At 42.2% G+C, this 25,556-nt stretch overlaps 2 protein-coding genes across 2 annotated transcripts in view; one reads left to right on the forward strand and one right to left on the reverse strand.

The window, feature by feature from the left end:
* The window catches only part of fmn2b (formin 2b), a 50,097-nt gene extending 36,088 nt beyond the window's left edge, over positions 1 to 14,009 (forward strand). The window contains exons 16-20 of the mRNA XM_030774889.1: positions 3,446 to 3,538; positions 6,363 to 6,414; positions 8,009 to 8,158; positions 13,738 to 13,819; positions 13,983 to 14,009. Coding sequence (XP_030630749.1) covers positions 3,446 to 3,538; positions 6,363 to 6,414; positions 8,009 to 8,158; positions 13,738 to 13,819; positions 13,983 to 14,009 — 404 coding nt within the window. The remainder of the gene's footprint in view (positions 1 to 3,445; positions 3,539 to 6,362; positions 6,415 to 8,008; positions 8,159 to 13,737; positions 13,820 to 13,982) is intronic.
* Positions 14,010 to 16,761: 2,752 nt separating this feature from the next.
* grem2b (gremlin 2, DAN family BMP antagonist b) lies at positions 16,762 to 17,262 on the reverse strand. The gene has a single exon (XM_030775783.1). It carries the CDS (start codon positions 17,260 to 17,262, stop codon positions 16,762 to 16,764), a length of 501 nt encoding a protein of 166 aa, XP_030631643.1.
* Between the last annotated feature and the right edge of the window lie 8,294 nt (positions 17,263 to 25,556).

The raw sequence follows: 25,556 nt of genomic DNA on the forward strand, positions 1-25,556 counted from the left end.
TCGCTCTGTTGTTTAACGGAGCAGTAAGTGTGGAAAGGATCCATGTGTTTTCTTTATTTGTGAAACCGTAGGGAAAGTATGAATTATTGCTCAAATTAGCCCTTGCTTTAGCCAAGCAGCTCTAGCAAAATTGAGCTGCATCCACTTCCATATGTAAATATTGATATAAATGCAAAGTCCAGGACCGCAGTGGAAAGCAGAACTTTGAACAGGGCCTTTAAGCACCGGGTGATTTCCGAAGGTCAGGCCATTTATGGGCCTGGAAGTTGTTAACACATTTGAAATGGCTAGCAGGCCTAGGCCAAGATTCATTTTTTTTCCCCTTCCCTTTTGTATTTTTTTTTTCTTCAACTCACAGCCCTCCTTTGCCTCCTTCTTTGGTTTTTTTTTTGGAAATACCTCTTGTGTGGACTATCCTCACAGCTTCCTCTATCAATCAAGGGAACAAGCGTCTGACCGTCTACTAAGCGGCAAGGTCACCTTGGTCAAAGGCTCATAGAGCCGTCCAATCAGAAGCCAGACTATTTCAGGAGAGCCCATCTGAGTAATTGGTGATGCCAATTTGGCCCTGATTTGCTTTTGTTGTTGGAGGAGGCCCGCGCCAGGCAGAAGGTTCCAGAAGGAGGAAACGGGCGAGAACAGAGCAAACATTTCCCACCCTGTCCTGCGCTGGCCGCAGGACGGAAGCCTAACTCAAGGCACCTCATTCAGACCGATGGACTGATTGTTATACAGAAAATGGAGGGAACAAAGGACAAAATGTCAAATGGGAAATAACTTACATTTTCATGCAGTATATGTAGTCAAATCCCAAACAGTATAAATAAAATCGCAATACATTATATAAATTCCTTTAAACTGAAGAATTAACAAAATTGCTAGCTGCGTGGGTATTTCCATGGGCTGTCAAATGAAGCTAAAAAATTTTTCCTACAATGATACACAACCACACCATCACTCTTATTGGTCTGAGTGAAGGCACTCTCATCACCTATTAGTTGATATCAAGCTGCTTATTAATATTTCGGGGGAAAAAACAGAAAAAAGCGTATATTTATATATGTTGTCATGTTTTGCGTGATAAGAAGTAGTGTTCAGTGGCTTCATTGTGTTGTACATGTTTTATATAAGTTATCTGCTTAATAAAAACTTTACAATGTGAATATGACAGCCATTCAAACGCATCCTTATCTGTGGCTGTATAGTCCACAATTTCAATTGCCCGGGTTACCACAATCTCCTGAGTCTCTCCCTTACGTGGTCGTCACCTCATTTGAGCTGAGAGATTAGCACAGGCATGTTCTGTCTCATCTAATAGCAGTGACTTATTTTCTCACACTATATATTATATAGTATCGTAAAGCAATGTAACAGAGGGGTCCTATTTGCCTGACTGCTTAGACCTACGCCCTGTTCAGTGACCGCCCCTCAGAGAGCAAGTGAGAGTGGGAAAGGGCCCACGGCCAAGTCACCTGCTAGTCACGTTCCTGCCGACTCCATGCCGCAGCTAATAAGTGTGGCTCGGCTTGGATTTGAACGGTAAATTCCAGATGCAGGACACACTTCTGCGCCATTAGGCACTGCCACACACATTGGCCCAATCATGGCCCTAACCTGCAGGTAGCCTTTAACACTAATGAATCTATCTGACCCAGTTCTCTGACTGAATATTCTCTCTGTCCCTGGAGCTGTGTGAGGCTGGTCATTTTTCACACTTGATTCACGCCGCACGTTTTTCGGGTAGCAATGGCAAATGGCTCATCCATTGGCAGCCAGTGTGTGATGAGTGTGGAGCAGCGAGGTAGCGTAGACTCCTAACAACTAGCATCTGTTCTCCATGCCTCCTCTTGAATGGAATCCAGATGGGCGCCATCCTTCCAACCCGTTTCATCCCATAGCCATGTTTTACTGTCCTCCTCAGACCCAGACAAGGCCCTGTCTCAAAGAACACCTCTCCATCTCTCCCCCACACCCCCCCCCACCCTCTCTCCTCCTCTGTCTCTTTATCGTCTGACTGAGAAAGAGAGAGAGAGAGAGAGGGAAAGAGAGAGAGAGAGAGGGAAAGTGGAACACACACACATATGTACACAGAGAAACAGAGGGGCTGGTCTAAGCAGGCAGTGAAGTCAGACACTCACACATCTTCAGAACCCTGGCTCTGCTAACACAGCTCAGATTAGACGTAGGGCTGGAGGGTTAAATGCAATGGCTACACAATACATAGAAGGATATTCAGCAATTAGATTGTCAAAATAAACATGCCCCGACATACAGCCCACTTTATTACACTGCTGGCCCACAGAGGCGGCCCCTGAACCTGCCTGTGTGGAGTCACCAGTGTGGCTGAGTCAAGTTCAAACACACGGGTCAAAGGAATGGAAAAATCGCCTTGGAAAATATTGACTTTGGTTTATTGTCCAAATTGAGCAAATATGAAATTTGTCCCTTATTTGCCAGTAATCCAAAACTGATTAGATCTCATATGCTATGGAATCAAGACGAATGGGGGAAGAAAAAAAAAATTCACAACCTCTCATAGTCAAATATACTTACGCTCCTGTCTGTGTCAAGAGTTGATGTTTGAGTAGTTCTTTATGAATTGGAACAGTTTGGTTTTGTTCTTGTGAGACGAGCAGAGGGCTAGGACGTGGTGTTGGTGAAGAATGCAGTGAGAGTGGAGTATGGGACTAAAAGCGTGAGGATTTTCCTCCTTTTGACCATAATTTGACATAATGATGCAGTTCCTGATCAAATGCGGCACTGATTTCGGTGCTCAGCCATAATGACACAGGAGGAAATCAACGCTTCCTTCAGTCGCTCAACTCTCTTTGTCTTTGTGGATGTTCGAAACTTTTTATTTTTCATCACCTCTTTTCAACTCAACGTCTTTCAACTGGCTCTCAGCTCAACATCAAGGCTCTCAGCTCGTCGTCTATAGTTTTCACCATATTCATAAGCAAAGGAAAACTTGAGTGGTGTCTAAGTTGAACCAGCATTTTCTGTTGGATCAGAAACTGTTGCCAGTGGTCAGTAGTTTACAGCTGTGGAGTATTGGTTACTCTAATGGCTGGATCACTCCCACAAAGAATCTCCCTTCCCTTTTAGACAAATCAGTGGATTGCATTCTCACAAGGCATGAAGCTCAGTTCATTGATCAGCTTGTAACATATTAATAATGAAAGCTGCATATTCCGTCCTATTAGATGCATGATTTACAGTTTTATTTTGGTTTATGCTTTAAAAAGAGGCTTTGAGAGTGTGTACACACCTGTAGGTTCAATTTAAATATCTCTGGTGTAATTTCAGTGGTTAGAAATTTGTTCAGCTCGGTTCAGTATGGATTTTTCCAATAAGTTATAGTTATAAGCCATGACAACAAGGCATGTGAAGTCTCAGATAGCATCTGGCTAAATGTAACCCCAAACCATTTCTCCATCTGTCCCAGTATGCACCACAGAAGTGGAGAAGGTTTGTCAAGTGTCTGACGAGGAGCATCTTCAGCCCTTCAAAGACAAAATGGAGGAATTCCTGAGACAAGGTAAGTGTGGTGACACACACTCTGTCAACCTAGTCTACTGCTCTGAGACATGAACCAGACTTCATACCAGTCCAGTCATCATGCTTTTTGTTGATTCAGTTTGTCAGATAAGCTGAAATTATTTTTTGAACTTCCTCTTTAATGTTGGAAGCTTGTAGCGATATCGATAACATAATCACATTGTACTGTAGGCTATGTACATCTCTGTGGTGTTATACATATTATATTATGGGGGTTTTTTTTCAAATCTGTTCTGATTTTCTCAATTTGTTCTGATTATAATAATCTGCAATTATACATTCTTTAATCACCATTACCTTTAAATAAATGGTATTCCCAGTAATTGCTGATAGATTGAGACATTCTTGGAATTCTTCACTCCATTGTTGGGAAGAACTGAGTTTCCCTCTCTTTTAAGAAGCCATTTAAGGCAATTTCACCTATTGGAAGGTATTTGCGTATAAATCAAATTGACAGTGGTATCCTGCTCTGTGGCTTTGCCTGGCTGCGATTATCCTGCTGATGATGCAGGTCCACTTAACGCTCTTGGCTAATGCGTCACGACCTCTGCAGCTCTACTAACCATGAGATTTAACTAACCCTGTGTCCACATTCATCTCTACTCCTGACTCCCCCTCAAAAAAAAGAGCCTTAGGTCTGAGAGCTGTCTGACCTGCCACCTCTTCTCTCACACGCACACACACACACACACACACCCTCCCTCTCCAGACACTCGTCAATGGGGTGGGCTTCATGGTTGGAGCTCTTAACCACTACCGGGCTCAATTTGTCAAAGTTCAACCAGGGCACTGACCCCCGCTGCCCCCAAACGCTTCTTAGGAAGCCTCTCACCCCTCCACCCCCACCCCTTAACCCCAACACCCCCGCCCTCAGGTGTTACGGGCTCTTCTCTCTCACACATACAGAGAGGCTGAGGCTGAAGAGGGGGATGAAACTTATTCCACTGCACTTTTAAACAAGTCTGATTCACTCATTTATTTTGGCATAATGATAGAACTTTTGTACATAATCAAACCTCATGGTTGTCACCATTTTGGTCTTGTATTTGAAATAGTAGCTTTTTAGTTTTGGGTTTTTCATCAGTGGAAGAACTTGTTGGTAAAGTGCACAGCTATTCTACATTCACTGTTAGTGGAGTTACAAGGACATGTCAACCAAAATCCTTTTTTTTTTTTGTTCAGAATGGGGCCCCAGTCACAATCGTTTTGGTATTTTCTTGAGTGAAGCGTCCAAGCTAGGATGTGCCCGCCAGCTCCACAAGCTCCAGCCAAAAGAGCCGGCCAGTTTTTGTTTGACAGATGATTTTGAATTTCAGGCGTTGTTGTTATTTGTAATCTCAGAGTAAAAAAATGCAGAGTCTGGCTTCCACAGTGTCAACAGTTGTTATTAGTTGACCATGAAACTGGCCACAGAGCAAAAGTGAAAGCAGACTCCGAATTGCAGCTCTGTTGTGTCTAGGTCAGCCAACCCCTTCTTTTTCTCTTTTGCCCCCTCTTACACTCTCTCTCTCCCTCTCTCTCTCTCTCTTTTTGTGCATAAAGGAATTCTCGCTGACTTCAAAAAGAGCATTTTGCATTTACCGTCTGACAGTCTGTTTTCCATTGATACTAGACAGTAATGTAATACTTCCAGTAGGCTTCTTTTTTCTCTCCCCATCCATGTTTTTTATTCATTGTCTGAGAGGTTTGGAGGAATGTCAAATTTCACATTGTCAAGTAAAATTTCTATAGAGTAGACGTCACTAGAACTCTACATGCAACAGACCAATCTTCTACCTTGCCAGTTTCTCAACTTTCTGTATGTTCAGTAATCAAAGGCTTCTTTCTTTGATATTAATATTACAACATTGTGTGTTCAGCATCATCCCAGTAATGAATAATTTGTTGAATAATCAGTGCTATACATGATGGTTTTACTCACCTCTAATTATCTCCAAACAATACATACCACATGTAGAAAGATCAAGGGAAAGATTTAGTGTTAGGAACAGTAGATCTTCATATTTGACATGTCAGGAGTGCTTAGATGTGCCTCTGGCTTCAGTTATGTGGGCTGATTTGATATTCCCTGGAAAGGGGGAGCAGGGGATCTCCTGCCTTACCCCTCTCTCCCCCCTCTCTCTCCCTCTCTCTTTCTCACTCTCTCTTTCTTTCTCCTGGAGGGTGGTGGAATTGGACTATGTTGGGTTGTTATGGCTGGGAATTAGGCGTTTGACGTAGCAGAGAGCCATCAACTTGAAGAAAAGACACATTCAGGGTTCTCTGATATTGGAAGGTGACCATGAATGAGGGGTTTTGTTTTTTTATTATTATTTGTTTTTTTGTGAAAGAGGGTCGTTAACTGTTAATTAAATGCTGCCTGATGAAGGGGCCAGAGGAGAGGAGTCTGATGCTCTGATCTGTGTTTGTGTCTGGAAACACAGACACAACTTTATAATACACCATCATGTCTACCTGAATCAGACGCTCCTGCAATGGCGCATGCAGTCATATAAACTGTTTATCTGGAGAAGAAAGCTTCCACAGTCACTCCTGCAGACCTTTCCACCACCACTCAAAAAGAGTCCTTCAGAAGAGTTTAACCCTGACACACTGTCAGTCTGAGGAGATGGAAGCTCTTAAAGCCAAAAGAGTCTGTCCCCTTTCTTATGAAACATTAACAAATGGCTAGATGTCACGGAGCCACACGAATAGAAAAAAAAAAAAGTTATAATTTTGTGAATTTGTTTGGGGGGGGGGGGTCTTCTTTGTGAAATTGTATTTCTGTGGTTAGTCACTGTGTTTGTTTTGTGGTTTTTTTACAGCAAAAACTGAGCTGGAGACCCAGGAGAAGCAGCTTAGCGAAACCCATAAAACGTAAGGAGACCTACCAAGCACACTCAGCTGCATTCATTTTGCCCCAGTTCTTTCCGTCTGCTGTAGTGACTATTTTAGCCCATTATAAAGTGACATTAGTCATTAACTCCATCCTACGATCCTAAATTTGTTTTTATGCTCATATCTTAGGATCAGCTTGGTACCCTCTTTTTTACAAAGTCACTCTTTGGCTTTGTTTCCTTGACTTTACTTAACATTAAAGAAAATGATTTTTTCACTCATTTCAATCATTTCACCACTCATTTACACCAAGTTATTTTAAGTGACTTACAGAGTTATTTGTATGTAATGTTTCATTGATTTTATTTATGCTCGTGTTTGAGTCACAAGACTGTGGTTTGTAGCCTTGTTTTCATTGTGTCTGGACTGTAGCCTCCTTCTTAATGTCTTCCATTCATTCTCCTCAGCAGTAAATTGATGATCTCATTGTATGGGCAGTGTCCTGTGCTCAATTTGTGTTCTGAGGGGAAAAAAAAAAAGTTGTTTTGCGACACATTACTTAGTGTGGATGCAACATATTTCTGAGATGAGAATTAACTGAGTGGGTAAAATTTTCATGGTTGAAATTACTCCGTGAATGGTTTGTATTAGAGACGTGTAGACAAAGCAGACTCAGGTGAATGAGTGTAAATATACTGAGTTGAGTTATTGTAAATGCACAGAAGAAACAGTGTATGTCTGTGGGTACAGGAATCTGCTTGAGTCTAGGTTCAGGTAGGTCTGACTGGCGCCCCATCATTGTGTCATCGTGTTTATGTAGCCCCTTCATGGCAACAGAGAGAGAGAGGGAGAGCAAAAAAAAAGTCAGGCTTACAGTATGGAACATTCTACACTTCACTAAACCTTGCAGAAGACATTCAACATAAAACTAAACCTTCAGTCTGGTGGAACAACATTGAAAACCTGAGAAATTTGTCCTCTCTCTGGACTTCTTCATATAATGAGCAAACCAGCCTTTCATGTTATTTTTGTTCCACCCAATATCAGGTTAATGTTTGAGTGATTTTTCTGTTTAAACTGAGTAATCTCTGCTCCAAATAGGACTGACATACATGTATAACAAAGCCACTCTCAATCCTTACGTTATCAACCCAGTCTGCAATGGAGCATGTGTTCCAGTGTCCACAATTCTCATTCTCACTGCAGATAATAGTTCCTTCATCTTCTTGGTTTGTGTAATATCAGACAAATACAGACACACGCATCTCCACATCACACACCCCATTACAGATGTGGAATCTGACATGTAGACAAAATGCCTGAGAGGATTTAATAAACGCAAACAACGCCATGTCCACTACCAAGAATTATGGCTCTGATTTCTTGTTACATTTTTATTTTGAATTTAAACAAATTGGAATAGCCTAGCGTATATTACATTATGATTAATGCTTAAATGTTTGACAGATATTCCCGTTTCGCTCAACACAGCAATTTTGGGAATGTTTCAATGTATTCCATATAAAACAGAAACTCTATGCCAAAAAAGATTTTGCATGTTTGCAGTCTCCTTATTTTGGCCCATCTCAAGCACCATAACAGATTTGTGCTCATGTTGTTTTTTGTCCAACAGGTTCTTAGAGTTGACAGTGTTCTTCTCGGTGAAAGCCAAGATGGGAGAGAAGGAAGTATCTCCAAACACGTTCTTCACAGTGTGGCATGAGTTCTCCTCTGATTTCAAAGACTTGTGGAAGAAAGAGAACAAAGTCATTCTTCAGGAGAGGTACCAGTCCCTCCATCAATCCCGTTTCTTTCCCTCGTTTCCCTGTCAGCAGTATCACTTTACATCTGTGTGCCTGTTTGAACATTTTTCTATATTTCTACATTCAGCCATTTTTGGGTTACAACGAGCAGTCATTAGTCGGAATTCTGTTATTGCATCAACTTATTCAAATTTACCTTCAAGCATTTCATCTTCACTTTAACCTCAACCTTAACCTACATCCCTATCTTAACCCACGACCTCTCTCTAACCTTATCTAAACCGAAGCACATTGAAACAGTGATTAGTTGTGTTTGGGTGGTTATCATAGTCTTTTGTCCTGTAGGACGCTGAGATAAATCTGCCTATTTGTAGAGGAGATGTTTCATAAAATACAGACAATTGCTCTCTCAGACATATTACAGATGCCATTGCAACATGTAAGTGGCATTTGTGACAGAAAAGCTTCAACTGTTTACATTGTCTGAATCTAAGAAAACCGAACATGTTACGTTTGAATACATCCCATGTGGGGGTTTGCTGTTTCAGCCCATAGGACCTGATTTATTTATTCAGCAACAACTCAGCACAATGGTCCCTGGCTCCTCAGCGATGCTCTTTAGATGTTGTGAAAACAGTTCTTTAATGTTTTTGTGTGATGGAGTGGATGGGGGTGGGCTGAGGGAGGGGAGGGTGTCTGTTTTTGGGAGCATCCTCAGTCCGTGCAAAGTCCTGGCAGGACTTTGATTTAATGTGGCATTACCTCAAATACCTGCGTCTGCCATCCTCAGTGCTCTTCAACATTTGTTTGCAATAAAAGCCTGCAGTTAGGAGAGAATGACAGGCCCCGCTCCACGTCTTTTCTGCCTAAAATACATTCTCCCGGCTGGCAAGCTATCTGTCAGCCGAGCTGGAAAATACAGCACTTTGACTGAGGTCAAATTTGTTACACCTCGCTCGGCGTCTGGGCCGAGTGATTGAGAATGGCTTTGTTGTGACAGCAGAAGGTGGAAGCAGCAGCATTCCTCAATTAGTTCCTCTTCTTTTGAGAAGAACCTTGCCCTGTTTGCACTTTGTGGAGCTGCAGGCAGTGGGGAGAGTGTAGGACAACCCCATGACAGCCCTGTTAGAATTAGACTCTGCAGCAACTGTGTGAGAGTACCATTGGAGCGAGGTAGGGCCGTATGTTAAAGGCTGTCTGGTGGGTAGACGGGCCTTTGAGGGTAAGACAGTGGAAGACAGCCTAGTCTGAGGGTGAGACAGGCAAAAGTATGAGGGTGAGACAGCCTTATGAGAGTAAGACAGCATTTAGGTAATATGCCAACACAACCGGAAACACAAACAGTCTATGTTTCATTCAACTATCTCACTTTGCTATTTGTGTACAACTTCTATTAATGTGCACTGTGTATTCCAATACTGTTGCTGTGTGAATGAAGATGCTACGTTGAGTTAGCAGCAGTGGCCTCTTTTTGTGGGCAGCCTCCACTTGAAACACGAGTTTCCCATAACATGGCATATGTTTAATATTAGATTATATCTGCCTCATTAAAATTCATTGAAAAAGGGGAGAGCTGGTGAAATGATCCGTGACTATTTGTTTAACCCCTGTAATGAGAAGAATACGTGATTGGTGCCGTTAGCTTCCAGTGGTTCGATGAGGTTTTCCGATAAAGAGAAAGAATCAACAAATACAAATTGGTCTGTCATGGCGAATGCTGATCAGACTTGTTCTCTTGCATTATACATTCAGGGCCTCTACCAGGCACTGAGGGTATCTGTCTCCATCTTGTCCTCTTACACACTATTCATATCATGTTTCATATACTCTATACCTCCCTTCTCTCACAAGCCCTATGTTCTGCTCCTCTGGGTAAGGAGATGTAGATTATGAAGTTGGTTTGGACAACGTTAACCTGCAGAATATGGAAGGGGCTCCTAAAGAAAACAGCTATATGCGCAGGCGTGCTCATGTCTCTTCTCCTCTTTCCTTGCCAGCGCTACCAATAAAGCTGCTATACAAGAGGATTTCAAGTTTCTGGTAATTTGTTTGGCAATTCTAATCAGATTGGCGTTGTTCTCGTAACCTCTGGCGTGCGTTGAATAAAACAATAGTGATTGACAAGGCTAGAGGCAAACAAACGTTTGCTCTTTTTCAAACTTAACTTTGGCTCCTTTTATGATTTTGAGTATGATTAAGTGAATGACATTGAGAGGAGTTGAAAACGAAAGAGAACAAGACTGTTGCTTCTCTTTAACAACGTTTCAGCCACCCTCTCCTTTTTTTCCCGTTTTTTTTTCCCCCCTCCCCGCTGATCAGAAGACACTTTCTCCTCAGGGTGACATTCATTTAAAGAGCAAAAACAACAGCTTTTGTTTCTAAAGTATGATTGGTCTAAAGGCCCTAGGCATCGGACAGACCCCCCCCCCCCCCCCCACACCACCACCCTCCACACACACCCCCATCCCCTTCATCAGCGCAGCTGCCACCGAAGTGTTTGCCTTGCTTCTCCAATGGCACCTAAAAGCCCAGAGAATTTCTCCTCTCTGTCGCTCTCTCTTCATTTGTCATAGAACGCTGGCGGTTTGGAGCATTTGTATTTTTTTTCTTTTTCTTGGGGAGGGGAGGGAGAGGGAGAGAGAGCGTAAAGGTGTGTGTCGACGGAGTCTGTCCGGAGCCAGCAGAACCTAATCTGTCTGACATATATACACACTCACACAAAGTGAACAAGACGCTCTTCAAACCCTCACCACTCTGAGTAATGGCTGAGAGAAGGGAGAACTAACATTAGTTTGTTTCTTTGACCCCTCTGTCATCCTCAAGACTTGACTCAGCTCCACACAACCACAAGTGATACTCAGCTTTCCCCTAAGAATGGTCTCAAGTCTAAGTGATTTCCACTCCATATAGTCATTAAAGCTTCAGGCAGTGTACTTCTATGACACACAGCCATGTATATGATCCCGTTTTAAATGTCTTCTGAATATAAAGTTAACATGTTGAACAACAGTTGAGATACCGTTATAACGATGATTAAAAAGCATTTAATCGTAAAGTTAACAGAGATTTCCGACAAGGGGAACACATTTTATTTGGCTACCAACTAATCTTAAAATCTAAACTACTGATCTCAGAAACTGTGTAATGTAATCTTAATTTGGCTAAAACGCTTGCAGCCCTGTGTTCTTTTAATGCGTTTCAATTTGACATACCTTGTAAACTGTTATACACTGCAGTGTAATTGGCTTTGTTTTAAAAGATACTGAGTTATAAACCTTTCCATCTCATCTGATAGTTTGTGTGGGAATAGCTCTCAGAGAGGGTGTGAAGGGTGTTGTGAGTGACTGGAAGAGCAGTAGCTGTGTGTGTCAGACCAGTGTGTTTTGCTGTCCCTGCTTTTGTGCGGCCCCGTCTGTGTCTGCTCACGGGCTGATTTTTTTACTGCTCAGACACTCTCTGCTAACTGTCACAACGCCGAACCGCTGCTTCCTTAATCATTAGCGAGGGAATGTTCTGGAACAGAACGTGACCCTGAAGAGCAGCACGCCATATTTGGACCTACAGGCCCCAGGGGCCACGGCGCCAGGCCCCCTCGACCTCATCGGGCTTAAGCTCCCTAAACACACACACACACGCACACTCACTCAGGAGCAGGCGGCTCAGTTTTGAAGAAGCGAGCATAACCTGTGCGGGCCAGTAGTTTTTTTGTTTTTTTTTCCTTCTCCCTCTTGTCCAAAGCGAGAGTGAATATATTTTTACTGCTGCATGCTGTTTAAAGAAGCCCGCTACTGATGTGCAGCCTGGCTGAGCCGCGGCGTTGTCTCCGGCTTGGCTGGCTTTTATGGAAGGCCCATAACTCTCTCTGTGGAGTAAACACTCCAGGACTCGCACACATTCTGTTGAGAGAGCACACACACACTTAACAGCCAAATTCATCTTCACTAAATGACGTGTTTGCTTTTCAGTTCTCTCCCCAAACCTCAGAGTGGCCTAATGCACGGAGGTGAGTTTTAGCCATGATTGGGTTACAGGGCCTTGTCTCTACTGACTAAATACATCTTGTTTTTATGAGGTTCAGCTCTCCAAGGTCACTGCTAAATATTTCTCTTTTGATTTGCTGCTCGGTGACTTGTATCTCTGAAGTGTGGCGGCCACAAGTCAAACGAAGCTGAAAAATGTGACATTATATGAACATATCTGCCATTTTTCCCTAATTATGAATGACAAGGAAAAGAAGGGGATTATATTTAGTTTATGTAAAAGAATGTGGCTTTAATGTCTTGAACAAATTTTTTTTTCCCCACAGACTACATTCAGATAACATATTGTCTGTTAAATCCTCACTCTTTAAAAAGACCAGAAAATGCAACTCTATTTGTCTCATACACAAATATACACAACCACACAGACCCACACACAGCCCTTATCAGGGTGTTGTACGTGTAGACAGCACTTTCTCTCTTCTGGCGTCAAAGCCTACTTCACATAAAACAGGCAATGTGTCAGCTACTCGCTCCAATTACAGGAGCGCACGGCCCAACACATCTCCAATTATGGTGCTGTTCACAGGCTTTTGCAGTAGGAGAGGAATTACAGCTGAAATGCACCGCAAGCCTTGTGCGTTTTTAGACCTCTTAGCGTAACAGGGTGTCATAGGCTGAGTTGCAGTAAATAAATCTACTTTCGTGGTCAGTCATCCGCTACCGTGAGCTGCCAATCCGCAGGGTTTTTTTTTGTTTTTTTTTCCTCCTGAAGATTCATCGCCTCAGAAACGAGCTTCAGACTTAATAATAACCTCCAACCACACAGATTAAGCAAAGGTGCAATGAAGAAATCTGTCAGGTCTTGTTAAAAGAGGAAAAGGAAAAGATCTCTCTCTCTCTCGCTCTTGCTCTCTCCATCCTAATTTCAGCCCTCTGCAATCTCTGTGATCCTACCATCGGGACATATTAGTTGCTGCGTGCGTGATTATAGTTTTTGTGTTTTTGTGTGTTGGGGGAAGATATTGTAACTGGAGCACAGGTTCTCCGGTGGCACTGGTACGAGTGGGCTCTGTAATTAGGATTAGAAGCTTTATTTGTTACAGAGCGTGGCATCTCCTTTGGTACCAGGCTACTGATCCCTCCCCTCGTGGCAAACACAGTCACAGCCCGTTCTGATCTCACACACCAACAAATGCCAGAGTTTACCATACACAGCACCCTCTGACCCCCCCAGCACTCAGCAGTCCATTACTGAGACAATCTCTGACCAGTCTTTGTGGTTTGCCATTAATACATTAAGTCTGCACTAATTTATATGCTGGATCAGTTCATTTAAGCATTTTCAGCAAATGGACACGTTTTGAAGTGTGCTCCAAATGTCCATGACACACCCAAACAGTTCTCACAGCCTAATCAGAGTCACTTATATAATACGTTTAGAGAATGTCACGCAGTGCAGTAATAATCAATTAAAACTGAATTCAATTAAAACTGAAGACACAGCTGTTCATTAGTCAGTAGCTGATAAATGTTGTTAATGCCCAGTTCTGGTGTTTTTTTAATTTTGTTTTGTTTTGCTTTGTTTTGTTTGTTTTTTTGTGTCGTAATCTGCTCAGGTTGAAGGCGGCAGAGGAGTGCTTCAGACAGGCCAAGGAAAAAGCTTCCTACAGCGTCAAACCCAAACACGCGACTGGAATCGTAAGCTTTTTTTTTTTTTTTTTGCTTTTTTTTTCCCGTCTGGTCCTAGTCTTTTTCTGTGGTCTTGATTAATTGAGAAACCATCCTTGTGATATTCTGTTTAGTGAGTGATGAAACCAAACACAATATACACACCAATGAATGTCACTTTTGTCTCTCACAGAAAGCCAAGCTGGGGATGAAAATATAAGAGACTACAGACTGGTGGGCATCATGTGGGCACTCATTCACACAGTGAGGAAAAAAGAAAAGGGCGAAAAAAAAAAAAAAAGATGTGAACTGCGTTGGTTTGCAGACTTGGTACAGTGGTGCCATGACTAGAGTTTTAAATGTATGTTATTACTACCCTCTTGGACTGGCTATCTCACAATGTCCTGCCTGTGAACGGCCAGCACAAACCTCAGCGCTACATCGCTACGGTAACAACACACGCTCACACACCCTTTGCCGCACAGGAGCAGAATGTCGGCCTCTCTGGAACGTCGGGACAAGACACAGGGCTTTCTGTTTCATCAAGAACAGAGAGAAGCCAAATTCACGAATGTGTTTGAAAAAAAAACAAACAAACAAAAAAAAAAAAACGGCACGGGGGAAGCAGGCGCTGACCCATTGCCACTGACACATCAACCTTATCTCAATCAGGCCTCTTCTAATTATGTCATTTTGACATCAGTATGTCATACACTCGACGTGTGCTGAATGACAGAAGGTCTGTGTGTGCCGGTGTGAGAAGACAGACCATCATCCTTCTGCTCCAGAGACAGGAGAAGTAGGGAGCGAAAGAAGCACGAGAACAATTTGGAGAATATGTGTAGGTACACTAGTGCTCACACACACACACACAGAGTCATGGTATTTCCTGACTGTAATGATTAGGTTGGCAGCTGTGTAATGAGATGAAGTGGGTTTTGTTTTCTGCCCCCTTTTTTTTTCTTTCTTTTAACCGGTGAATAATATAGCTATAATAAACGACGTGGCAGATACCCCACCCATGCTAAAGTCTAAGGCCGAGGTTTTAAACACAGGTCCCCCTAAGCACTCTACTATAACGCCCCCCCGACCGTGGCCTACTCCCCCAGCGTTTTAAATGAAGAATAAGCCACAAAGTCCTCTGCTCGGTCCAGTGTAAGTAATATACGTTCTTCACAGGATTTTCTTAAATCAACATCTCCCCCGAGTACAGACATCCCATTTAGATCTGAATTTGATTAGAGAAGGAGCACAGCTTTTCATTTCCGTTCAAGTGAATCTGAAGCACTTCTCTTAAAGCTCCTCACTCCTCAGAGCTCCTCACTCGGAGAGAGAGAGAGAGAGAGATTGAGAGTGAGGGAGAAAGAGAGAGAGTTAGTGAGTTAGTTTTGCCAGAGAAGTTGGGCATTTAGCAGAGCAGACAGAAGAACTGGTGTCAGACTCTGAGAATGTCTGTTGTTAATATGATGAAAGCTTGTCTTATATCCATTTGTAGAAGGAATTAACTTAGTGACTGTCTCACTGGGAGAGAATGGGATGGGCATACATGAATTGTAATCTTGTTTAGAGAGCCTTTCTCCAGCAGACTGGAGCTGCGAAACATAAGGGAGTGTAAAGTTTGACTGAAGTAAAGACAGGGCTTGAGTGGAGTCACTTAAAAAAAAAAACATTTTTTTTTATAGTGACATGATCTTACAAGAGAGGTATTCAAGACTTTTTTTTTTTTTTTTTTTTTTTTTTTTTTTTTTAAATTGCATCAGCATACAATATTTGACTTGATTGCTTAAAATGTATTTAAAGATTCCATTATTTTATCTAATGTAAAGGGTATTAACATCTTTATTAAATATATTCGGGTTTATTTTTTATTTCTTGTCCTGGGCATGTCAGTTCTGTGTTCAAAAATGTCCATCACTGATTCTGAGGCTCAAGGTTTTCCCTCATGTGCAATAACTTGTTTGTATTAATATTTGTTTGTTTGTTTGTTTGTTTTTGTTCTGGGAACAGTGTAATTTATGTAAAATAAAAGGATAAATAAATTCAGCATTTTATTTTGTTTCATGTGATTGCGCCTCACTTTGAGAAAAACGTAACTTTAATACTCTCAGTAAACGTCATCAGATCTGAAAAAAAAAACAGAACAAGTAGGGGAAAAAAGAAGGAAACATGAAATCTACTTGAAATAAATTTATAATATATAATTAATTTCTTTCTCTAGATATATACATTATATTGTCCTGTACCATACTTTATAATATAATCTCTAATGCTCAGTCTAATAATGTGTGGGTTTTTTTTTTTTTTTTTTAATCCAATAACGTATTATTTGGATTCACTGCAAGTAGCCCGAATGACTAAGTGCAAGTCCCTCCATTGTAGTCCACTCTGTGGCTGGCCAAGAACAGCAGTGAACATTGTCCTCTCCTCTCCTCTCCCACACAATTAGGAGGGAAAAACAGCTGTTTTGGCTGTTTATGTACTGGGCTTGACTCCCTCTGCAAAGTTATGGAGATGGTACTGAGTCACACATAATATTCACCAGTCAGTACGTCCTCGGGGGTGCCAGTGTTATTCTGCCACCCACAGAGACGCATTACACAGTCCTGACTCCGATAAGAGTTCACCTTGGCAGCTCTCGTCGCCGGCACGGATATGGCTTAATACGCGATAATTCTTAATGATGTGAATCTTTCAAAAAAAAAAGAAAAAAGCTGCCTCTTCTCCTTTTCCCACTTGTCTAACAAAGCTGACAAATTCAGGGTTTTTTTGTTGTTTTTGTTTTGGGGGGGGGGGGGGTTCAGTTTTTACTGTGACAGGGTTTCAAAAGTCAAGTGGGCTTTGGGAGTCTTAATGTGAACTTGACTTGGCGTAAGTCCACTCTTTCTGGGGTTCAAAGTCTTAACTTCACCAGATTCTCCAACAGGAGAAAGTCTGTATTACTTTAGCATGCTGGGATGGAGGTGGATGGAGGCTCACTGCTTCCCAGACTCGGACACGCTGACCGATATACAGCGGCACTGTTTGACACGTTGGATCTTGCGATGTCGAAAAGGCGGCTGCAGGTCGGGGCAGTCCAGCTCTACGGTCAGCGTGGTGAATTTCTGCGGCCTGCAGAAAGCGCACGACTGGAAGGACTCCTGTTCTTTTTTGACGTGACGGGGGATATAGAAGGAGTTGCACTGTCCGTAGCAGAAGCGGTTGATGACGGTGCGGCTTAGGCAGCCCTCCTCGCTGACCGTCTGACGGAGAGACTGCGTCTTGCACCAGTCGCTCTTGAGGTATTTTCTCTCCGTCACCACCAGCGCCTCCTGACTGGACGCTAGGACCTCTTGCTTGCGGCTGCGGCGATCCGACGTGTTGCCATTGGCTTTGTATGGGGAGGGGATGGAACCCTGAGGCCGGTTCTTCCTGCTCTCGCACACGCCGCACAGAACGCCTGCCAGCAACACCCACAGCGCCAACTTCCAGTACATCCTACCAGGGAGAGTAAGCGAGAGGAAAAAAAAAGTATGTTATTAGGACAACACCAGAGTTCTGGTACATTCCGCACTGTGACCGCTTCCAAAAAGAAACTCCGTTAAAAAAACTCAGAACTGCTTGACTTCGCCTCCAATAAACGCTGAAGGATGAAGGGAGCAAGAGGAGAGAAAGCTACAGTGCCTTTGTTTTCTGTGAATTAAGATCTTTAGGTCAGTGTTTAAATCCAGCACCGAGTTTCCTCGTCTGCAGCTCTGATTGCTTTATTTACTTTGTCTCTCCAAAGGGCCCTACTAATCACCACAAAGTATCCCAAAGTAGCTCCGAGTATTTTAATTAACTCATCTAATTGCATTTAATTGGGTAATTTCTGTTGGATAAATTGCCTGGGGTGCTCTTCTTTTTATTCTCTTGCTGATTTTAGCAAAACCTGGCATTTAGTGTGGTCCACACTTAAACCTGTACAGCATAGTATCAGTCTGTACACAGCTGTAACTTTGTGCTCATTTATGTTAGACACTATTTTACTCTATTTGGAATATATAGGACCTCAACCCTTAAAAAAAAAAACCCAACAGCACTCCCTTCCCCCAGTCTGACAGTTTAATAGTCTAATCTAACTGACAGAGCAGTTCAGGGATTATAAAGAGAATGTAGAGAAAATCCAAGAGAATATATTTTAAGAGAACATAAATTGTCTGAAGTCCTGCTCCCTACACTCCATGATTTGAGTAAAATAAGCAATGTGAAAGCTTCCACTAAGCACTGATCTTGAGTCAGTTTCCCCGAGGTTTTAATGAAAAATTCAATAGTAGAACTGTCTTGATATGAGCTCTTACAGAAGCAGGTCTCTGAAAATGTTTGATACTGTAGCTGTCTGACTGGGATATCAAAAACGTCCATGTCCACAATCACTGTTTTTACAGTCTTATTTAAAGTGTTCTGTCCTGACTAATATTTTTGAAAAAACATCAGATGTTTGATAAGTCTCCTACGGTATATTATTGTATCTTCCAGATATTGGTTAGTTTTGGTTGTTTGGTTAGTCACAGAGAATTAAATGAGACAGTCATACTTTTATGGACTCACTACACCATACATAGGGGCAGGGGTGGCAAATAAAAGACACATTCTCCTTCTTTAGAGTGGATATGAACAGTTTGCTTTCTTTTAAGGAAAAACGGGAAATTAATTTGTCATTTGAGGATGAAATTAACTTAATTGAGCCATTACAATTATTTGCTATTTTGTCATCTTAAAAACGTCCTAAAATAAACAGCACCATTAATGATGGGAGGATATTTAAAAATCTCTAAAGAGGAAAGGAAATGGATTTCATTGGGTCCGACTCCTCCAGAAAAATAATTATCCCTTTTATTTAGTCTACGTATGAGAAATGCTATAGATACGTAAACAGTCTTAGCAGAACCATATGAACGTCACTGTCTCGTGTGTGTGTGTGTGGAGTGGTCAGTACTGGTGCAATGTGTGTGTGTATGCCCAGGAATGCTGAACTGTCTCATCACACTCTAATACATTACCAAAGAGTGTTTGAACATGAAGTTTGGAAAAATTTGTCTCTCTGATGTCTGACAGTGCTCCCCTCCCCCTCGGCTCCATCACCAAACCGCCCCCCCCCCCCCCCCCCCCCTCCCCGCTCTCTCCCCTCTCTGCCGTCTTTTTGGACGTGATTGCAGGACTAAGGCCTTCTCCTCAGGGGTCAAAAAGCCCTCTGAGCTTTCCACTAGTTTGACATGGTTTCCTGTGAGGACAGGAAGAGACAGATTAAGCTTCATTTGTCACTGTGTTCAAAGAGGCGGGGTCTGGAGTGATTATAGGAGCAGGATGGGAGAGAAAGCTGTCTGTCAATCAAATGGACATCTTTGCAGCAGATGTGTTATGCAGAGACGAAAGTGGAGATTATTCTCTCATTTTTTCCCTTACCAAAGCTATAAAAGTTTTATTCTTCATGATAAACGGTCCTAAAGCAACCACCTCTAAACTTCTCTCCACTTTAATTTGGTTATATTTCTCTTTTAACTCAAACAATAATGATTTTCAAGTCTTTTCTGATATTTGTCCACTCTTTGGTAGGAACATATTCAAAAGTGTGGGTGATACTCTTTCTGTTAGCCTCACTTCGTCAGGGAATCTCACTTACACTAAGTGCAACCATCTTTTCCCTGTCTTGTTCCCCAGGCTATCTCTCCATCTCAGAGAAACTGTTGTTGAATGATTCCAGGAGAACAGTTTACTCCAGTACCCACGAGGAACTGGCCCCATGTGGTCAGACAGACTTCGCCTGTTTACACAAAAGATGATGAATGTGTGTTTCAGTTGTTGCCTCAATCTGTCAAGGCTGCCAGCATTTTGCTAAGTATGATATTGTGGTCTCGGTCAGCACACCTCATAAATCTCCCTTAGAAACAAACTGTGGTTTGCTCTATTGATGGTGTGTAGCTCTCTCAGCAGAAAACTGGGACAAATCTACCCTCCATCTTCTTCTGCTGTCACTTTGTCTTTAACTGAGCCTCCCACCCCCAACACTGTCAAACTGATGAAGACATGATGTATACCTGTTTTTGCTTGTGTTCTCTTACTGCCCCATACCTGTCTTATTGCCCCATACCTTCTCTTACCCATATCATTGCCTCAGACCTGCTTATTGTCACCTGTCTCGCTGTCCCCTCACCTGTCTCGCTGTCCCATATCTGCTTGTTGTCTCTTACCTGTCTCGCTGTCCCATATCTGCTTGTTGTCTCTTACCTGTCTCGCTGTCCCATATCTGCTTATTGTCTCTTACCTGTCTCGCTGTCCCATATCTGCTTGTTGTCTCTTACCTGTCTCGCTGTCCCATATCTGCTTGTTGTCTCTTACCTGTCTCGCTGTCCCATATCTGCTTATTGTCTCTTACCTGTCTCGCTGTCCCATATCTGCTTATTGTTTCTTGCTTGTCTCACTGTCCCATATGTGTCTCACAGACTCCTCACCCTTCTCATATGTGTAAATCCTGCACATCACTCTCAATATATGTGGCTTGATGCCACACAGGAAAGCTGTCTCACTGCCACATATTAAAGGTGTCTTCCTCCCACAGACAGTCTCCCTACACATATGTTACAGTACCTCATGGTCTCACTATTGCAGAGCTGCTGAGTGAAAGAATTTGTGTTTATTGCCTTTAATGATAGAGATCTTGTCAGGAAGACAGAACAGGTCCTGGACACGCATTAAGAGTAACCTTTTCACCACAACTCTCGCCGTCTAGAGCTGTGTGTGCCAAACTAAATGCTCAATCTGAACTGGAGTGTTATTTAAGAAAAAGATGTGTAGCTACATATAAAGAAGAGTGTTAAGTCCCAGCTGTAGCTCTATATGCTGACTACAGCACACAGTAAAACGTGTATGACAGCCCATCCTCCATCCTCCACTCACGCCTACACCTCTTCCTAAACAAGCTTTCACGTCTGGCTCCTGAAATCTAGACCATCAGAGCGGGACAGGTCTATCTATCAGAGAGGTAAACAATATACAAACACCCTTCAGCCTCTGTCATCAAAGAGTCAAAGAACTAACACACACTCTCTCTCTCTTTCTCCCTTTCTTTCTCTCTCTCCCTCAGCCAGATCAGCAGAAAGGCAGATACCACTGTTTGACTATTTTACACTGAAATCACTCCAAATGCGAACACAGTGGAATACATATTTCTATCATCTGCTCATAAAAATAATAATTTAGTTGGCAATAATGCCCGTATTATAACAAAAACATGTTCAAATAATTATTTCTGTAAACAACACACTTTCTGACTGCACTTTAAAGAGCCCCAAGACTATTACTATATTAGCAGACTTTCAATCACTGTTTGGCATCTCACCACTTTGGAATGCCTTCTAGTTCATTTGCTATAAAAACAATCATTTGAAGTGTTTAAAATTACAACCCAAAATGTAACTACAATAAGAGCAATGTAGCCACAGTAAACCCTTGTCATAACCAGACACACACACATACACACGCACGCACACACACAATACACTCTCTTTCTCTCTGTCTCTCTCCGGTCTTATAATTGCCACCAGCTGAGAGACAGACCAACATGATTCAACCCATCCAGTTTGTGTTCTCAGCTCCTCAGCTCCCACATGTGGTAAGACACAGGCACCCAAGGTCAACCCCCCCCCCCAACCCCACCTCCCATACACCCCAACAACCTCCCAGCCCTCAGGCATAGCTTTGGTTGTGTCGTGTGTTTGCTGGGGGGTTGGGGGGGGGGGGGGGGGGGGGGGGGGGGGGGGGTAGTAATTTGCGTTGGCTATCTGTACATTACTGTCTAAGGTTCTCTGTGTGGGTGTGTGTGTTTTTAAATGTAGGTAAATCAACCCAGGGGGTCTTCCTTGGGCCAAAGCAGGGTTTATAGCTGCAGACTGTTCTACTCCAAGGTGCCCCTCTGTTTATCTGCCTGGGTAAACCTGCCAAGGGAAAGTCAAATACAACAAAGGAAAAAACTCTAAAAGCTCTGAGAGCTACCTGAAGGACAAGCGTGGGCAGAGAGAGACCTTGAGCAGCTCTTTCCACCTACTTCTGTTGACAGGACTACTATAACTTACTGGCTTAGCCAGTTCATCTTACACTGGAGACATTGTCAGTCATCCAAAATTCCTGCACATACCTAACCTTAATCCATATGTGACATATTTGATATATATATATTGTAAAAATAGTATGTAAGTTATTCATAAAACAGCGCTAGCTGAATACACAGAAGTCTTCCCATTGCCCTTATTCATTCCACATTGTGGGAATTTATCAGAAACAATCAATGTTATATGCTGTCAAAAACCATATGTGAGTTATTTAAATACTTGAAAGTTTTTGAATTCTGAAATACATTTTCTAGCACGGGTTATCATCAGTTACTCAATGGCTCTTTGTTCAAAAGGAAACACAAAAGTGGGCGCTGTTTTTAATTTAAAGTTAAAATCTAGTTTTCGAGCACAACCTGTCTTGTCAGTTTCTTAATGGCATTTGCCATGTGTATGAGGTGAGTAAGTTATGACAGTACATCTATCTGTTGCTCTCTCTCTCTTCCATCTCTTGCGCTCACTCGCTCACTCACACACTGTCTCTCTCTCTCTCTCTCTCTCTCTCTTTCCCTCTCTCTCTCTCTGGGCTCGTGGCCAGAAAGGATGAGTGTACATCAGGAAGAGTTAGAGAGAGCGAGCCTACTGTCTGCCATCAAAGCCCTAGTGTAGACACTCCATCCAGCCTGTCCAACTCATACAATTAAACATCAACAATGAGAAATAACATCCCAAAGCCTCACAAAACCCTGAGACTTCACTGAGCTAAACAGCTTTCCTCCACCACACCATACACCTCACACAATATACTATATACAATACATACAGCTACTTCAAAAGGATACACTCACTCTTACATGTTACTGACAGAATTAAACCCGTTCTCCGCTTCCCTCCCGTACGTGTTACTTATAGCATTAGACACATTCCTTAAAGATACTGTTGTATGCTGTTATATGAAAGAGTTATCATGTCAACGAGTGAACAACTGGGTCTTGTCAAATTAAAAGCTTGGATGTATTTTTTTTTTTTTTTTTTTTGCGTGGGAATGTTACTGTTTTACGTGACGTTGTCTCCATCTGTGAGGTGTTACTGTTGTACACTGTCTTCTCTGAATGCCAGATCTTTCACACGTTGATGTTCACACTTCCACTGAACACCATGTCTTTCCTCATATTATTAACACATGTTGGCAGACAGAGTGAGAGCTATTACAAAAATCACCATGTTCTTCACTCTGAGTGGAGTATGGAGACAGACAGCACAAGTCATATCCTCTTACAGTGCATGTAAATATGAGCCTAAGTAGTGCTCTCACTGGAAAGATCACATCCAGTCAATGTTATTGGTTTATTCGTTGATGTTTTTCTTTGCCTCCATTTTACGTCCCTTATAATGGTTAATACTCACACATTAACCCAATTAGTGTATCCTGTAAGATACGTGTATGTAAGGTGACTGGCGCACAGAATTGAATACTTACTACCTCTTTAACGACCGGCTTACTGCGTGTAACACTGGGATTCTGTAACAAAGATATCTACAGCAAAATTCATGCCATACTTCCATATGTAGTTGTTACACAAACACACTGTATTAGGAACAGCAAATGGAAAGCGTGTCTATTTTGTCTATGTATCACTGATTGTGTGATCCCCTTTTCTGTTCTTATTTTCGTTTCCGTATGTATATATGTGTGTGTAAGTGTGTGTGTGTGTGGGTGTGGGTGTGTGTGTGTCTGTGTGTTTTTAATAGTACCAGGGGGAAAAAAAGGCTCCATTCTCCAAATTCAATATAGTGAAATTGACAGAAAGGCCTTGGTCCAGCGTGTTTTAGAAAGACGTAAAGACCTGTGAAAGCTTCTGGAGTTGGCACCCTGACAGCACTTTAAGACTTTTCATTAACTGTAACACCAGCAACACAGCTCTAATCACGGCTCTAAGACCCCAGCATTAGCTGCCCAAATCCCACCTCCTCTGTCCGCACATGCTGAACGCAGTGTGCCTGCGCTCCACCGCGGCTGCCCCCTTCTCTCACCCAACTTTAAACCAGATGTGTTATGGCCAGGGAATTTGATGTGGTTTTCGTGGTGAATTTGTTCTAGAGATTAGTCTTATCAGACTTAGGGTAATGTCTGATAAACCAAGCCACACACTTCCCCACTCTGACACTCATAGAAAAGTAGAACAGAACGCTCATAAAGGGAAAAAAAAAAAAAGCCTGACTACTTTTTTTTCCATGTTTGAAATAACATTTTGTCCTCTGATGAATCACCCTCCCTTTCGATTTTTTGTCTTTTGTTTGTTTTACATATTTTATTTACAGCTGATTTTATGTAAGTTTGTAAGTTTATTTTATGTTCAGAGAAAAACAGAAGTGGAATTTTTAGAGTCACTGTGTCTTTTATAAATCTAATAAATCATGATATTTGGACAGGTTTGGACAATTTATATAACACGCAGTAACATTCGATATCCTCATGCGTTACTCTCTCATTCTGCCGATGAGAAAACCAAATGCTTTTGTGAGCGGCAGAGGGGCGGGTGACACTTGATGAAAACAGAATCAAAAGCGCAGATTTGCCTCCAAATCCTCTTTACCCAGCAAGCTAACAGTGCAAGGTGCCGCAGTCTCCAACCCGACAAAAAATCATTAATCAGATCATTAACCCCTTTCGCCCTCTGAACACACACCCCTACACACATACACACACACACCAACAACAAACCAAACGACATCTCAGGACAGGAAAACTATACAAATCAACTCTCCAAAACAATTCTGTTCTACTCAGCCAATGTGTACTAAATGTCCTAATATGATAGAGAAAAAAGGATGGACAATATATAAATGAAGGTAAACAGATGTGGTTGAAACACCAAATTTGGTTCTTTACAGTATTGCTAATCGAATTGTTTCATCTTTTTCAATAACTTTCCCACCTGGATTGAATTAACTTCACATTTTCAGATATGAAACGCATTGGAGTGATCAGTGAAGAGTACACAGTCAGCCACCAGTAAAACTAACAAGACCAGTTGGATTCATCAGACCAAGATTCTGAGTTTCATTAGTGAGAAAAAGAAACACGAGTGACTAAATGACCAGATCCCCTCAAATGAAAAAAAAGGACCATAACTGTAATTGAATGCTATATCATTCGTGTTAAGCTACTGATACATCACTGCCTGATAGAAGAAACATGTTTCATATAGAACTGAGGATATGAATTAGAAAAACCTACAGCTGATGGAGTGAATCATGAACATGATTCTAATAAAGTTACTGTTAATGAGGATGTAAAAATGTCAAAAGTCACAGACCAGAATGTGTTATTGCTGATGGTAATATATTATGGAATAAATGACGTGATGTAGAGGAAAATGTGTTCAGGTGTAATGCCCGGTTGTTGGTTACCTCTCTCGTGCAGTGTCCAGTCTTCCCGTGTGTGTGTGCGTGTGTGTAGGTGGTGTTTGTATTCCAGCCCAGGTCAGGGTGAGCGGAGCAATGTGAGGGATCCTGGAGATGGAGCAGTTGTGGTGTTAAGGCTGCCCATGGAAGATGACCTTCTCAGACTCTGCGTCTCTCTATGTGTCCTCTGCGCGTCTCTCTCCCTCCCTCTCTCTCTCTATCTGTCTCGGAGCAGCGTGTGCGTCTGTGCGTCTGTCCGGCTCGGCTCTGTTTGAACTCTGTGTCTGCTTGCCGTC

This window comes from Chanos chanos, chromosome 5 (assembly GCF_902362185.1).
Source record: "Chanos chanos chromosome 5, fChaCha1.1, whole genome shotgun sequence".
Taxonomy (NCBI): Eukaryota; Metazoa; Chordata; class Actinopteri; order Gonorynchiformes; family Chanidae; genus Chanos; species Chanos chanos.

Coding starts and splice junctions, on each gene's coding strand:
- grem2b (XM_030775783.1), bottom strand. CDS start 17,262: ATGTACTGGAAGTTGGCGCTGTGGGTGTTGCTGGCAGGCGTTCTGTGC.